The sequence below is a fragment of the Gobio gobio genome (genome assembly GCF_949357685.1).
Source record: "Gobio gobio genome assembly, chromosome: 1".
Taxonomy (NCBI): Eukaryota; Metazoa; Chordata; class Actinopteri; order Cypriniformes; family Gobionidae; genus Gobio; species Gobio gobio.
In genome coordinates this window covers 62,254,546-62,270,209 of record NC_137097.1, presented here as the reverse complement: position 1 = coordinate 62,270,209, position 15,664 = coordinate 62,254,546, and the positions used below count along the sequence as shown (strand labels likewise).

The window sequence follows — 15,664 nt, the reverse complement described above, 5'->3', positions numbered from 1 at the left end:
AAGCGCGTTTGACTTTGATGCTGGTGCCGGACAGGACCTCTGGTAGAAATTAACTTTTGCCCGTCATTTCATTGACATGGCAAACGGTTAGTCTGGGCAGGCCTAGCTAGCCGCTGTGTTAGCTAGTGGAAATCACTTTACTGGATTATAGGCAGCATGCAAACCAAACGGTTTGTTTGTAGCGAGTAATACCGGGGAACCAGAGACCGTTACAGTATGTTATAGATGCGAGGCGAGTAGATGGCTGAAAGCACGCTGCGAGTTACTAATCGGCTGCTAGCTCACTGCCAATTTGCCAAAACAGGTTTTTAATATCTGGGGAAAAAAGTGCCAGGCGTGAGCGTTTCACAATGCATCTTCTCAAGGCAAATTCGGGTTGTCTCACTGAAGCGAACACTTGGATAATAGAGGCACTGCCTCCAGCTAGCTAGCTCTTTGAGGAGTAACATGCCAGATCTTGAGTCGATTTTATGCTCTAAATAAGCAGCCAGCGTTTGCACTCGCTTAGCCTCAGCTGGCAATTGTAGCTCGATTATCACCGAGAGAGGGGATGCCCTAAACACTTCAAGCATGTCGAGCAAAGCGTCAGGTAAAGAGAAGAAGTCCGGCTTCAGCAAGAAGCTGTTCCGCCGGGGCTCGGTGCGCTCCGTGGGGAGTTTCATGAGCAGGGTCCTGAAGACCCTGTCCACGCTCTCGCATTTCAGCTCGGAGCTGCACCCGCCGGTGGGCGACAAGGACGATGGGGGGTTCACGGCCTTCAAGAAGGAAGGCAAGGGATCCGTCGCGTCGGACGAGAGCGACTGCGGGGGGTTTCTGTCCGGGGACAAAATCCCCGGGGTGTCCGGTTTGAAAAACCACGGCAATACGTGTTTCATGAACGCTATTCTGCAGTGCCTGAGCAACACGGAGCTGTTCGCCGAGTATTTGGCTCTGGAGCAGTATCGAGGAGACCAGACGGATGAGGAAGAGAAACCCAAGACCAACGGGGTCATGCAGAGGAAGGGCGGCCAGGACAAAGGAGAGGTGACAGAGCAGCTGTCGGGATTGGTCCGAGCCCTGTGGACTTTTGAGTACACGCCGCAGCACAGCCGAGACTTCAAAGTAAGTTCACACACCTGGGGGAATATATGACACATCTGACCCATAAAATGATCAAGTGGTACGCGTACTCAGGCTCCCTCTAATGGTACGCAGAGGAATCACTAAATTAAAGTCCCTTTAAAGGCAGTTTCTTAACACATTATAAATGTTGGCAATATATGTAATACTAAAATGTAATACGTTATGAATCAGTGAGTCGAATCAGCGATTTGGATCGCCAAAGTCACATGATTTCAGCGGTTTGACACGCGATCCGAATCATGATTCGACTCACTGATTCATAACGCTTCGAATCTTCATGATGCTGTGTTTTGAAATCGGTCATCACTATATAAGTCGTTATTTAGGGTTTTTTTGCGCACAAAAACTATTCTCATCACTCCATAAAGTTATTATAGAACCACTGTAGTGAGATGGACTTTGTAACAACGTCTTTAGTGCCTTTTATGGGTCTTGAAAGTGTACCGTGCATTGTGCCAAAGGAGGCCTTTCTGAGCCATCGGATTTCAACTAAAATATCTTCATTTGTGTTCAGAAGATGAACGGAGGTCTTACGGGTGTCCAACGACATGAGGGGAAGTAATTAATGACAGAATTTTCATTTTTGGGTGAACTAACCCTTTAAAGTCCCTGTAAAGGCAATTCTGAGATTTGTTTCTAAGCACATTATAAATGTTAGAAATGTATTGCTGAAACACATTACAAAGACTGTGAACTATGAAGTACTGAATTCAGAAGTTAGACCGTTAAACAGTTTTTCACCGCTGCTGTGTTCAGGATTTTCTGGGCGGGGCTAAAACGGTGGCTCGATGACGCACTGGAGCCACCGAGCCTGGCTCCTCCCCTAACACGATCATAACTAGAGCACATTCGCATCAGTTTGATCGCGAGTTACTGTTAGTACTGTTAGTTACTATAGTCAACTACTTACATAACAGCTTACAAAACAAAAACGATGAAGAAGTGGATTAATTTTGTGAACAGCAACCTTGATGGAGAGCTGAGGATCATCACCGACACCTACCTCTGCAGTGACTTTACACCGGATCGTTTTACAAACTTTCACCGGAGACAACTGGGATTCACTGATAATCCGCTGCAGAACCGACTATCCCCCGCCCAGGCCTTCATCCTCCCGTCCCACCGACATCTGGTGCGTCGTGATCATAGACGCTCGTGATCAGTGAGTGTTGTCTTGTGTGCTACTGCCGCTTTCCCGCGAGTGGCCGTGGTTTCGGCGCCGACACACCCCCAGCGTTTGAGAGCAGAGAATGCTGCTCATTTTTTCAGGTTTTTGATAAGCTATTTTATGTACTTCCCGGAATTTTTTATGATTCAAATTTGGCTGGGTGGTTAATAACACATTTATCTGTGGTGTGAGGAACTCAGAACACATGTTTAGTTTTGACTTTACAGGGACTTTAAGCATTTAAGCATTACATAACCAACTGTTACTTTAATACATCTCAAAAAGGAAATTTTTTTCAAAAACGCCCGTTTAAGCTCAAAAATACACAAGAGCTCAATTAACTTTTTTGTTTGTTTTTTTAAAAACATCTATATATTTTTTATGATTTCCAACTGTGCGAAACGCAGAAAATGAAGTACAGAGGCCTTAAGTCCACAATTTGTCATTTTAGTTTTCAGAAGGGTGGTTGCGAGTGCCCCCTTTTGCGGCCGATATACACAGCAGACTTCTACCCGACAGTCAAAGTAGGCATTGTGGTCCTGTCCCTGATGGCACCCTAAACACCCATGGTCTTCCTACGAGTCTGCACTTTCGTGACGTAACACCACTTTGTTGGGAAGAAGTCTGCCGTGCATATCGGCTGCAAAGGGGGAGCTCGCGAGCACCCTTCTGAATCCTAAAATGACAAATGACTGGTGGACTTAACAGACCCGCGCATGGCAGCCATTGTAAGTCCACAAGACCGAAAGTGCACATGAAGTGGGACATGTGGGACAGGGCCTAAGTCACGAAAGGGCTTAGGGTTCCATTTGGGACAGGTCATCTGATGTTGTGTTTACTGCCGTAAGGGCAGGGCAACCTGTCACTCACATGACATCACAGCAATAGCAAACCTCAACCATCCAATCAATTCCCAGTATACAAAATCAAGTCCCGCCCTGCTTTTTTCCTTTCTTTTTGAGACACTTGGATGCACATCACAATAGGGAACAAAAGACTATTGCAACTTAAAAAAAAATGGTTAAAATGATTTGTTCATGAATTGGACTGAATCAGTTTGAGTCAATAACTTGCTAAATCAATAAACCGAGAATTGAACATGTTTTGTAATTTGCAGAGAACCGATGATATGAGGAGGAGGAGTTAGTTTTGAATTTGTTCTTGTTCTCAGAAACGAAGCGTTCATGTTGAACTTTCCTGTAAACCACAAATAACAATTTGACTGCGACCCATGTTTGTTAGCCAAACAGCACACTTGTTGTAGGTGTTTGGTTGGTTACTAGTCCGCTTCAAGAATTAAGTGTAAATAGTTTCTCATAACATTCTTTACAACTTTGCATGCAAGTTTTGTTTTGTCATGTTTGAAGCATCAGGCTTTTGTGGCCCATGATATAGTAAGAATATGGAGCTCATACTAAAGGAGAAGCAAAACCCCTCGATTCTATTCAGAGGACTACTAAACTAAGCAAAAATATGTAATGTGGTGCAGATGTCGTTATTTATATGCCCAAAAAGTAAGAGGAAATTCTAGCTTGTCATGTAAATCAGTGATATTTGTGTAGCAGTATAGCAGACTACTTGCATAAAATGCATATAAATGTTAGTTTTCACTCTATATTATCTCCCAATATTTCTTAGTAAGATAATATATAAATGCTCAGTTTTATGATCAAAGCTCTTTAATTGAGGAACAAAATGCAATGATGATTGAGAGATGTACAGTGTGTATGGATAATAAAGTAAACCTAGGTTGCTTCAGTCTAGTAAGTGTTCATCTTGAAATTTTAACAAGTTATTTTAACGTTTACTTTATAAAACCCATTAAAGGTTTTACAGCAAAAAGGCAACTGTACTACAACTTTAGGTGGACATTTTTTTACAATATAATTTTTATTTATTTATTTAGTACTGTCCTGAATAAGATATTTTACATAAAAGATGTTTACATATAATCCATAAAACAAAAAATAGCTGAATTTATACAAATGACCCTGTTCAAAAGTTTATAAACCCTTGATTCTTAATGCTGTGTGTCATTCCCTGGATGATCCATGGCTATTCTTTTGTTTTGTGATGGTTGTTCTTGAGTCCGTTGTTTGTCCTGAGCAGCTAAACCGCCCACCGTTCTTCAGAAAAATCCTTCAGGTTCTGCAAAATCTTCAGTTTTCCAGCATCTTTTGCATATTTGAACCCTTTCCAGCAGTGACTGTATGATTTTTGATATCCATCTTTTCATTTTGTTTAAATATAAAATGTGTGAATTTAGTACTGCCCTTCGGAAGCAACAGAAGATACTTAGATCCGGAAGATAAATTCAGTACAATTTACCTTGATCTTCAAATTCAAAAAGTCTTCACCCCCCCCAGCTCTATCTCTCTGACAACATAAGGCATGTACGGTAGTAGATCGTGTACAACAGGTTTTTCAGCAAAGTTTTGATTATTTAGAGACCGTAGAAATTCATGTATCAAATATGATACAGTATAGGCTTTATAGGGTTAAAAACACAAACCCCTAAAAAGCTCAATTGTCAACACTGACTGGACGTTTTCTATATCTGATCTCGCTCATAGAGGTCAGAAACATTCATGCCTTCTTGTTCCAAGCTTGACTAATACCCTGTGTGTGTTTTGGTAGAATGCTGTGGCCAAGAGTGCCATGCAGTACCGGGGAAATGCACAGCACGACGCCCAGGAGTTCCTTCTCTGGCTACTGGACCGCGTCCATGAAGACCTCAACCATCTTGTACACCCTAACATCAGAGCCACTATAAAGGTATGGCTGATATCATAGTGAAGTGACTGAACGTTTTGCTGGTGCATAGCTACTTAGTTTAAGGAAGTTGTACTTTCTCCTCTTGAGGTCAGCTGAATTTGGAGACCGTTAACCACTCTTGCTGTTTACAAAGGTAGCACAGAATGGAGTTTTTTGTATTGGCAGGTCCATAAAAGCTTGAGCTTTCAATCGTTTAAATAGCAGAATAGGAGAAGAGCCAAACGTGGCTGGATTTATAGAGCCATTCTGCCCTGGAATGACAGCTAGCAGTCTCGCATCAGACATCAGTCTGACAAAGATCAGGGCAAAAGAGTTTAGGGAACTTAAACTCTGCGTTATATATCAAATACATGGGACATTAAGTCACATCCTATGGCCTGTTCTGAGGAGGGCTCATTCAGCCTGTGGTGTCCTGGAGCCTCATTTATAAACGTTGCGTACGCACAAAAGAAGGCGTACGCCGCTCTCTACGCAATAATTGGTATTTATAAAAAGCAAACTTGACGGGAAAATGTGCGGTCCTTCACGCAAGCTCTGACCCAGGCGTACGCACAAAAACCGGTGAAATGAGAAATGGCGACACCGTCGGCAGATGGAAGAAACACGTGAAAGTGTGTGAAACTGTAGACCGTTGTGTAAAAGAAATGGCAATACTGCCTCTCATAAATAACAAGAAGACTTCACAAAGCAAGTCTTACGTAATCGATCAAACGGGTGTTCGTGTAGGCTGTTAATTGTACAATTAACAGCCTACACGAACACCCGTTTGATCGATCTGCAGTGTAAAACAAACAAAATCAAACGAAAATTACAACAGATGCAAATTAACCCATATTTGCAAAAAGAAAAGTGAAATATGTTCTGCAATAATATTGGCATGTTATGCAATTCATCCTCATAAATAATATGGTAAACAGAACGAAATAATGTGCAAACTGATATTCTCGTCAATGTGTCCGTCTGGCGGAGCAGATAGGCTATAGATTCAAGACAGATAGATAGATAATTAGGGAGATATATAGATAAATAGATAGATTGATGTATTCATTGTCCACTGGGGAAAGTTGTTTTCATAGTAAAAATGTCTTCATCAGCTACGGAATCATGGTATTCATGCATAGGCTATGCCTTTAGTTTGTTTTATTTTTGATAAAATAACGTGTCTCAACCATTCAGAAAGCTGCAAGACTTTCCATTTGCACTGAACTAAAGCCTATTTCCCATTTCCACGTAGATTATAACCGACATCTGTAGCTTGTCAGATGCAATTAAATGGATAGAAATAAAATGCCCCATCACAATGCATAATGACGCACAATGGCTGATATTGCGCTCTTAGAGGATGTCGCAAATGGAAGGAGTCGGAGTGAACGCATCTTCAGACAGCAAGAAGAGTTGCTGGCAAACGAGGACACACTCAGGCGATGGTGCGCTAGACGCTTTTTTGCCTCGACTTTGATGTCCGACCATTTCTTTTTTATTTCGGCCACGGTCCGAGGTTGTGAGGCTACAGCATTTACGGCGTCTGCAACCTTTTGCCACTCAAGTGCCTTTTTGGCATTAGTAGCCTAATGCCCACACTGTGCCCTCCAAAACAACATTTTTCTCATCTTTTCCACCTCGCCAACGATAACTTCTACTTCACATTGAGTGACGTTACGTTTTTTTAGTTTTCAAATGTGGCAAATGTGTTTGCCATGATTTCCTCTCTGTGTTTGCCATGATTTCGCAATCGATGAATATTAACTTGGGGGCGTTTCGCGGACTATTTATAGGCAACTATGGGCGTGACATGAAGCCGCAAAAGCTACGCTACATTTAGAATTGATTGTGATTTATTAAGGGAAATCTGCGTAGGACGTGCGTGCGCACGGTTTTATAAATCCGAATATTTCTGTGCGTACGCACGTCCTATGTTTCATCCGTACGCCACTTCTGACGCAAATCCTACGCAAAGTTTTATAAATGAGGCCCCAGGTCAGGGTCAGCCACTTGCATCCTCGCATGAGGTCATTCAGCTTGTCTGATTGATTTAGATGTACGTTGATGTTTCCTAGAGTTTGTGCCAAGGAGCACGAGGCTGACAGTTTCCTGGCTGACTGACTGCACTGCCCTGGAGAGCCAGATGCTTAGCTGGAATCTTAAACGTATAAAAGAATGTCAAGTCTCTCAGATTATTAATCCCTTACACTGTCTTGGGGGTTTATTTATTTACTCAAGCTCTTCCTTTATAGTGCAGCGTAATCATATGCACCTTTACTCTTGACATTTGACAAGAGTTCTCCTGTGCGCTTAGATTTTCTAGATATTAAGTTATAGATGTTTTCTGGTCTAAATTCTGGATTTTTAAGGAATGTTCTTGGGTTATTATTAACAAGTCAAGATCAGTGTTTTGTGGCAATATGTTGATTTACCATAGAAATAGTTTTTAAGATCCTTCAGGGGTTTTATTTTCGAAGTTTCAGTACCACACATACAGTAGAAATAAATCAGAGCAGCGTTTTGGGTGGTTTAAAAGCAGACACTCTAACATTCAAAAGTTTGGGGTTGGTAAGACTTTTGAATGTTTTATTTTAAATGGATATATTTTGTAACATCATAAATGTCTTAACTGTCTTTTTTAAATTTATTTGAATGTGTCCTTTAATGTGTGAGGGGGGAAAAAAAGTATATTTCTTTATAAAAAAATTCTTATGCATTATGTGCATCATGCAAAAAGCACATGAACTGTCCAGTAAAAATGTGTTTGTTTAGGAATATTTGGAGAATTTCCTTTGGCACAGTCCTTATGGTGGTCATGTGTTCACAATTTTTATATGGATATTATATAGGCCATGTTCACACAGCAGCAGAATACGGTTGTCACACTCAGTCCTGTATTTTAGCCCTTAATACAGTTACATTCACACTAGGGAGGCAACAATACAGTTAGTCCACTGTTCAATACATACCTCTGTCTTTTAACCACGGTTTTTGGTTCGGTTCGGATGGCTTGTCACATCAGTGTTTTTTGATATTCTATTCTTAGGCGACAGGAACAGTAAGAGGTTAAGTAGGAAATTAAAAAAAAAACATGTATAGCAATACTCTTGCTTTATTTTACTTAATAGAAAGAAACCCTTCTACATCTTCCTATGTATAATATAACATAAATATATATAAAGATTAACACTGGCTGTTCAGAGCTGTACAGCAGCATTCAAGTATGAAATTTAATGAATAAATGTAAAAATAAAACACTACATAGACTTCACTATAAAATATACATTGATTCTTATTGAAGTTACGGTATTAAAGTTTTTCAGTCAAGAGCAATGAGTGATTTTTTTTCTTTGTCTTTTATTGATTTTATTAACATTAAAGGGATAGTTCACTCAAAAATGAAAATTGTCATCGATTACTCAGGATCAAGTTGTTTTAAACCTGAATAAATTTATTTCTTCTGTTGACAATAAAATATATATTTGAAGAAGTCCCCATTGACTTCCACTGTAGGAAAAATACTATGGAAGTCAATGGCTACCGTCAACTGTCTGGTTACCAACATTCATCAAAATATCTTCTTCTGTGTTTAATAGAAGAAATGAATACAGGTTTGGAACAACATTAGAGTGAGTAAATAATGACAGAATTTTAATTTTGAGGTGAAGTGTCTCTTTAAGGACAGCATGTTCACTATTAGGCTGGGCTGCTATCACTTTAAAGGGATAGTTCACCCAAAAATGAAAATTTGACATTTATCTGCTTACCCCCAGGCCATCCAAGGTGTAGGTGTCTTTGTTTCTTCAGTAGAACACAAATGGAGATTTTTAACTTCAACCGTTGCTGTGTGTCAGTCATATAATGGATGTCAATGGTGACTAAATCTGTTAGGGTAAAAAAAAAACATGCACAGACAACTTCGAATTAATCCATGCGGCTCGTGACGACACATTAATGTCTTAAGACACGAAACGATCGGTTTGTGCGATAAACCGAACAGTATTTATATAATTTTTTACCTCAAATACAACACCATGTCCAACAGCCCTGAAAGGGCAGCACTTCCGGAAAGGAAGGTCAATGTACACGATCTAGTGTAGAGACATCACTTCCTGTGTGTGAGGTCTCTACATGATCTGGCGTAGTTTACGCAAACGCCAGAAGTGCTCTCGCGCTCGTATACAGTAAACAATGAGTGACGTATACGAGCGCGAGAGCACTTCTGGCATACTGCCATACTGGCGAGCTGACTTGATTTCCTGTTTTATCAACAATTTCCTCGCTCGCTGCGGCACTCATTTTCCACTTATCACTCCACGCCGGTTCTGTTTACTGAAGAATTCATCCGATATGACGCAACCAAAACGATACAGTTACCTGATTGGCTGTTAGCCTGTCACTCCCTACGTTGCTTGGTTACCAGAGAGCGAGTGCCTTTGTTCATGCAACCAAACTTGCTTCGCATCCTCTGGTTTCTTCCGACGAAGAAAAAAAAAATTATCGAACGTTTTATCGAACGCATTTTTTATTGATATCGATTACGTGTCTATCGCGATACATATCGTTATCATTTTATCGCCCAGCCCTAATTCGAAGCATCAGAGGGAGGGGGCTGAACATATTATTCTCTCTCTCGAGAAGTGGCGCGTCTCAAGCAGGCAGGGCTTATATGCTCCGAGAACAGACACTGCCTAGTGATAACAGGAATTTGGCTTGCTGCGATAGTTGGTGTTACTGGTGTTCAGGCATAACACTGGTTACATCACTTGATCACCGCGGCACCGCCCCCCACCGTCGTTTTGATATATTATAGTAGTAAAATTCATTTGCGTTAGAGAACCGATTAACTACAATTAAAAACTGAACGTGCCGCGTGACCCGAACGAGAGTCGCACCACAAACTAGCAGCAGGACCCACCGGACGAATATTCGAATATTCTGTGCCAGCCCTACCTAAGACTTTTCCGTTTTATGGACCTTGCCATCCTTGATATTACTTTGGTCACTGGTAAGAGAGTACGAGCTTCATGTTCATGCAGACAGTATTCAAGACGCTACTGTCAGTTGCTATTTGAACAGGACATTTTGAGACTCACACCTGTAAGTAAATGCGGTTTGGTAATCCCAGTGTATGTAGCCATTGTTATAGTTGCTGCCTTTGCATGACTAGTTGCATATGAATTTCAGTTATTAGTGTGGTAACTGTTTGTTGCATCATATGCAAATCTATTATGCATATTCAATAATTGACCTTCCTCCTGTTTGTCTTGAGTTACTGGCATTAATATTGTGAACATTCTCATGTTTGTCATCGTAGCCACCTATTGAGGAAGATGATGGAGCATTAGAGGGACCTTCACCTCCTCTTTCAGCTGGATCGTTCGTCCAAGAGCTGTTTCAAGCTCAGTACAGGTATGATCCTTCATTTCTGTCTGTCAACTGTACTTAAATATTTGTCTTGGCTGAAATCACTCACTGTGACCTCTGTTGATTCCAGATCGTCGCTGACCTGTCCCCACTGTCAGAAACAGAGCAACACTTTCGATCCTTTTCTTTGCATCTCCCTCCCGATTCCATTACCTCACACACGGTAAGTACTGATGTCAGAGAGACCCTGATTTAATTTCCTTGACAACAACATGCTTCATCTGTAGACATAAAGGCAGATTGACCTACGTCATGTCTTTATTAATGATGAATATGAAGAAATATGTCCGGACACCTCTGCGAAATTTAGATTAAGCGTTCGATTTCCAGCTTTGTTCGATTTCATGACTGTTGTAATTGTTGTTTATTTAGTCATTCCTCCAGTCTTTAGTGTCACATGATCCTTCAGAAATCGTTCAAATATGATTATTTGCTGCTCGAGAAATATTTATTATTATCAAACTGGAACTGGAGGGTTTAAAAACGGGTGTGAATCTCATATTTTTATGAAAGGACTTTATTCAAAGTTATTGCTGTTATTCACGTGAGTGAAGTTTGTTCAATGTCAAATAGTGTTTTATGAACAGTTACATCTGGTGCCCTTCAAAATTTTGGGGTTTAACAAGTTAATGTGATCATATGATTTGAATGATTGGATTTAACTTAACACAGACAAGGTTAGTAAGTAAAACTCCCGTCCCATGCCATTTCCACATGTGGTGTCTCAATTTTTTGCTTCTGAAAGTGTGATAGTTGCAGATTTTGCATGTCTATTCATGGTGCTGTACACTTGACCGGTCAAGTGTACAGCAATATATATTTCCAGTTTCATTTTAGTCAAATTTTATAATGTAATTTTGTCTTTTTTTGTTATTGTCTTTTTAATAGTTCTATGTAGCTTTAATATGTTTTTAATATATAAGTTTTAGACATTTAGTGCCTCTACTTAAACATATTTCTGATAGTTTCATTTACATTTGTAATTATATTTTATTTTTAGTGCTGTCAAATCAATTAATCACGATTAATCGCATCCAAAATAAAAGTTTGTGTTTACACCGTACACAATTATATTATATATAATTATGATGTGTATTTATAAATACACACTCCTTCATGTATATGTTTAAGAAATCTTAGTATAGTTAGTTTATTGTCCTTTCGGAATGTGAATAGATGTGAATAAACAGACAAATTACAAAAAAACATTGATCTTTGCATGTATATCAGGGCTCGACATTAACGCTTGTCCGGGACAAGTGGATTTTTTGAAGGGGCAAGTGAAGGAGAATTTTACTTGCCCGACGGACAAGTAGCCTGATAAAACGTCATTAACAAAAAATAACTAGGGAATCACCAAAATGCAACAATGATTCGGCATTCATTACTGTAAGTGTCGATTGACAGTGGATGATAATATATAATGTATAATGAACTGACGGTAACTAACGTTGAACTGTTGACGCTAGCGCAGCTCGAGGAGAAATCGTAACAAATGTGCACCCTTACACAGAGAAACTCAGTTAACACACTGCCGTAAAAATGTAGAAATGTAGAGTTTATTTATATTTATAACATGATACAGTCACATTACCAAGAGTGCTGTTTTCCTGAATAACATCACGACTGAAAATGACACTGATTTCATATGACAGCTCCATAAACAATTATTAACATTAAAGGGGCTATATGCAACTTTTTCCCCAAAATAAACGTAACAATAGCCTTTTTATTTTACCATTTATGACTCAAACATCTCCTGATGAGCATACTGACACCTTGTCTGCTCACAGTGGGTGCACCTATAAGTCTGTATCCTATTTTTCCTATTTTCTGGCGGGTCGTTTTTTCCCGCGCTGTCTGCGGATGTGACGTCACCACCGCTGCGAGAGCGAGCAGAAAACAAGAGCAGTTCTGTTTTTTGGCCACAGGTGTCAGTCGCGAGTTTAAATTTCAGAAAAACGCATATAGCCCCTTTAAGTCACTTACATTTTAGATGTAATATTGAGTGTTTTTCTTCTATTTCATCAGTGAAAATAGTTCCTAAAGATCACAGCAGAGCGCGTGTCAGCAAAGCGTGTTAGTGAATGAGTCTGCGTTTTGAACGAATCGATAGAATCAAAGATTCAATTAACTATTCGCAAACGACTGCCTCATTCTTGAATGAATCCGTGTTTGAACGAATCGACTTAATGACTCACTCATTCAGACGTCACCTGCTGCCACCTACTGGTGGTTTAGTTTCATTTTTCCAACATTTCTTATTTGTATATTTAAAACAATCTCATAACATTATTTAATGCAGTTGTAATTTGTCAGTGTAAATTATTTAATTTGACTGGTAACAGCCAGTGTCGTCTTCTAATTTAATTTATTGATCCAATTTAAGAATATAAAAGGAAATCTGAATCATAGCCTATATTTAATAAGATTAGGGGAAAAATGGCCTTTATAAAAGGTACAAATATCACAAATATGCATTATGTCAAAGCTGATTGAACTGATTGATTTGGTGAGAATATTGCTTCAGAATAAATTTGATGTACAACACACACAAATTATTATTATTTTTTTTCGGACAAGCACATTTTTTACTCGGACAAGTGGATGACAGATTTACTTGTCCGAAGGACAAGCACGTGAACATGCTTAATGTCGAGCCCTGTATATACTCTGTGTGTATACATGAATGTGTGTATTTATATATACATCATAATTATACACAGTACACACTTGTATTATGTAAACACAAACTTTTATTTTGGATGCGATTCATCGCAATTCATCTGTTTGTCAGCACTATTTATTTAATTTATTATTTTTCCAATTACCAAAAACATTTTATTTTATTTAACAATAAAAACACTTGCTTCATAACCTTTCATTATAAGCATATTTTTGTACAGTGAAGGCATTTTCCATTTGTTTTCATTGATTGAAGGACAAGTTAAACTTATTTTCTGTGTAACCTGAGCATACCACAGATATGTCATGGTTATCTGTTTTGATAGTGCTTGGATTCCTTTGACTCAAAATATTCCTTTATAAAATTTAAAAGTTCTAAAGTAGATTTTTTTCTCTTTTGATTTAGGTGCTAAATATATACCTTTCCCTTCTAATTATCATCCAGTTCTGCTTCTCTCCTGAGGTGCTGTGATGCTATTTTTAACAGGCCAGTGTAGTGGTTTATCAAGGAGAGCATTTGGTTTAATTCAGAGGCATTTTTAAGCTGCTGAATTTTTTAGTACACGTTAATGATTAAAGAAGTCATACTATTAGAAGACAGACCGTGATTTAAAGCACACCTGCCCCTCGTTGTACATCAGAGATGATGAACCAGTGAATAATAGTCCCAGGGAGAGTAGAAAAGCTGGGCAGGTTTTACTTCCACATCATTATTGTGTAAAACCCAGCCGGTGACTTCATATCATCCCTAATTCAAGAAGTTCTACATCATAGAGTATTTTGACCCGTCCACCCACAGTAGCTTTCTGCACTGTCGGCATCTATCCACTCTGAAAAACATTAGTGCAGAGAGAGTAGATTTCGAGCTTATGCCCTGCCAGCATGAAGAATGACCGATCTGAGAAAGAGGAAATTTTCGTCTGGAAGTTCAACGATGTGCAACTTAAGGGATGACTTAGAGTTGCCCTTGTCGTCACAGTCTGTGGGAGTAGATTTAATTTGCCCTCTCCTTAATTCTGTTTATCCATGCTTCGCAATTGCGGTTATCTCTGTGTATTATTTCATAGGCCATTTATTCCCAACCCTTCCTTGATATGCCACTTCACGTGGGCATATATTAATGAAGAGTTGTTGATTTAGCCAGTAAGGGTTCGTCTTCTGGGGCCACTGCACACTGCTTTTCCTCTTTAGAGATGAGTTTGCTTCCTAATGCATTTGGAGAGGTGATCAAGCATCATTAAAGCAATGCTAAATGCTTTCAGTCCTTACAGGCTGCTGAATGCAATAAAAAGACCGCAAGAAGTGCTTTACGGTGTATCTGCTTGTATTTGAAATAGTTTTTTTTATCTACACCCTTACTTAAATTATAGAAATGCTTGCTGGTAAGAAGATAGCATTACTCTTTAAAAAGGTAGTTCACCCAAAAATGCAAAATCTCTCATTCACTCACAATCATGTCATTCCAAACCCATAAGACTTTCGTTCATCTTTAAAAGAAAAGAAAATATTTTTTAATAAAACTCCTGAGAGATTTCTGTCCCTAAGTTTAATGTTCATTCCCCCAACATTTAAAGCTTCAAAAAGTTTATAAAAGTTTACATCGTAAAAGAGAACCATATGAGAACACGTATCAGGCAAACTCTGTCCTGGAGGGCCACTGTCCTGCAGAGTATAGCTCCAACCCTGAGAAAACTCACCTGCCTGTAGCCTTCTAATTATCCTGAAGACATCGCAGAAATCGCCGTCTCATGCACTATTCCCTACATTAGTCCACTAATATAGTTCACTTGAGAGAGTGGATGAAAACGAGCGAGGGAATTCCGCCATTGAGAGCTGCGCTTTTGCATAGTTTGTACTAGCTGTTTAATAATTATTTCAAATAGGGATGTGACGGTGAGGAAATTTTCCCACCGGTTAATTGATGTGTGACAACACCGGTAATACCGGTATCACCGGCGGAGGCTTTTAAATCACTAATTGTATCTAACCGAAAGTAACATGCACACGACCGCTCTGAACTGAAAACGCGCCAGTGCGCACACACCGTGAATGACAGCTCGTCTGTAAATGCGCGCTCTGTGAGGCCATGGGCGCGTCTCAATCAGTTCCCTAGTTCAGTAGTCAGGGCACTGATCAAGCATTGATCAGTCTATGATTGAGATGCACGCCATGAATGCACACTGTTAGTTCGTCAGTAAAGCCTCGTTTATACTCGACGCGCCCGCACGTAGCAGCGTAGCGCGGAGGCTCGCACTGCGGAGCCAGGCGAAAGTAAACAATGCGCGCTCTGTGCGGCCGTGCACATTTTACTTTCGGTTTTTAATTAGCGCCAATTCGGCTGCGGGTTGCTTGAATTGTGGGTTCATTAGCCTATTATTTTTAATGAAAAACACAACAACAAAACAAATGACAAACTCCCTTAAATAGGCGCTTTTACGTTTCGCTTTGAAACCAAATCTTCCGCGATCATCTCAGTCAGCTCCTCACTCTTAAATCTCCTGCCGA

General features: G+C 39.7%; 1 protein-coding gene across 1 annotated transcript in view; it reads left to right on the top strand.

Moving 5' to 3' along the window:
* The first annotated feature begins 567 nt into the window (after window positions 1–567).
* usp31 (ubiquitin specific peptidase 31) overlaps window positions 568–15,664 on the top strand; it is a 31,872-nt gene continuing 16,775 nt past the window's right edge. The window contains exons 1-4 of the mRNA XM_079829210.1: window positions 568–1,101; window positions 4,928–5,065; window positions 10,365–10,459; window positions 10,545–10,637. Coding sequence (XP_079685336.1) covers window positions 571–1,101; window positions 4,928–5,065; window positions 10,365–10,459; window positions 10,545–10,637 — 857 coding nt within the window. The 5' untranslated portion in view covers window positions 568–570. The remainder of the gene's footprint in view (window positions 1,102–4,927; window positions 5,066–10,364; window positions 10,460–10,544; window positions 10,638–15,664) is intronic.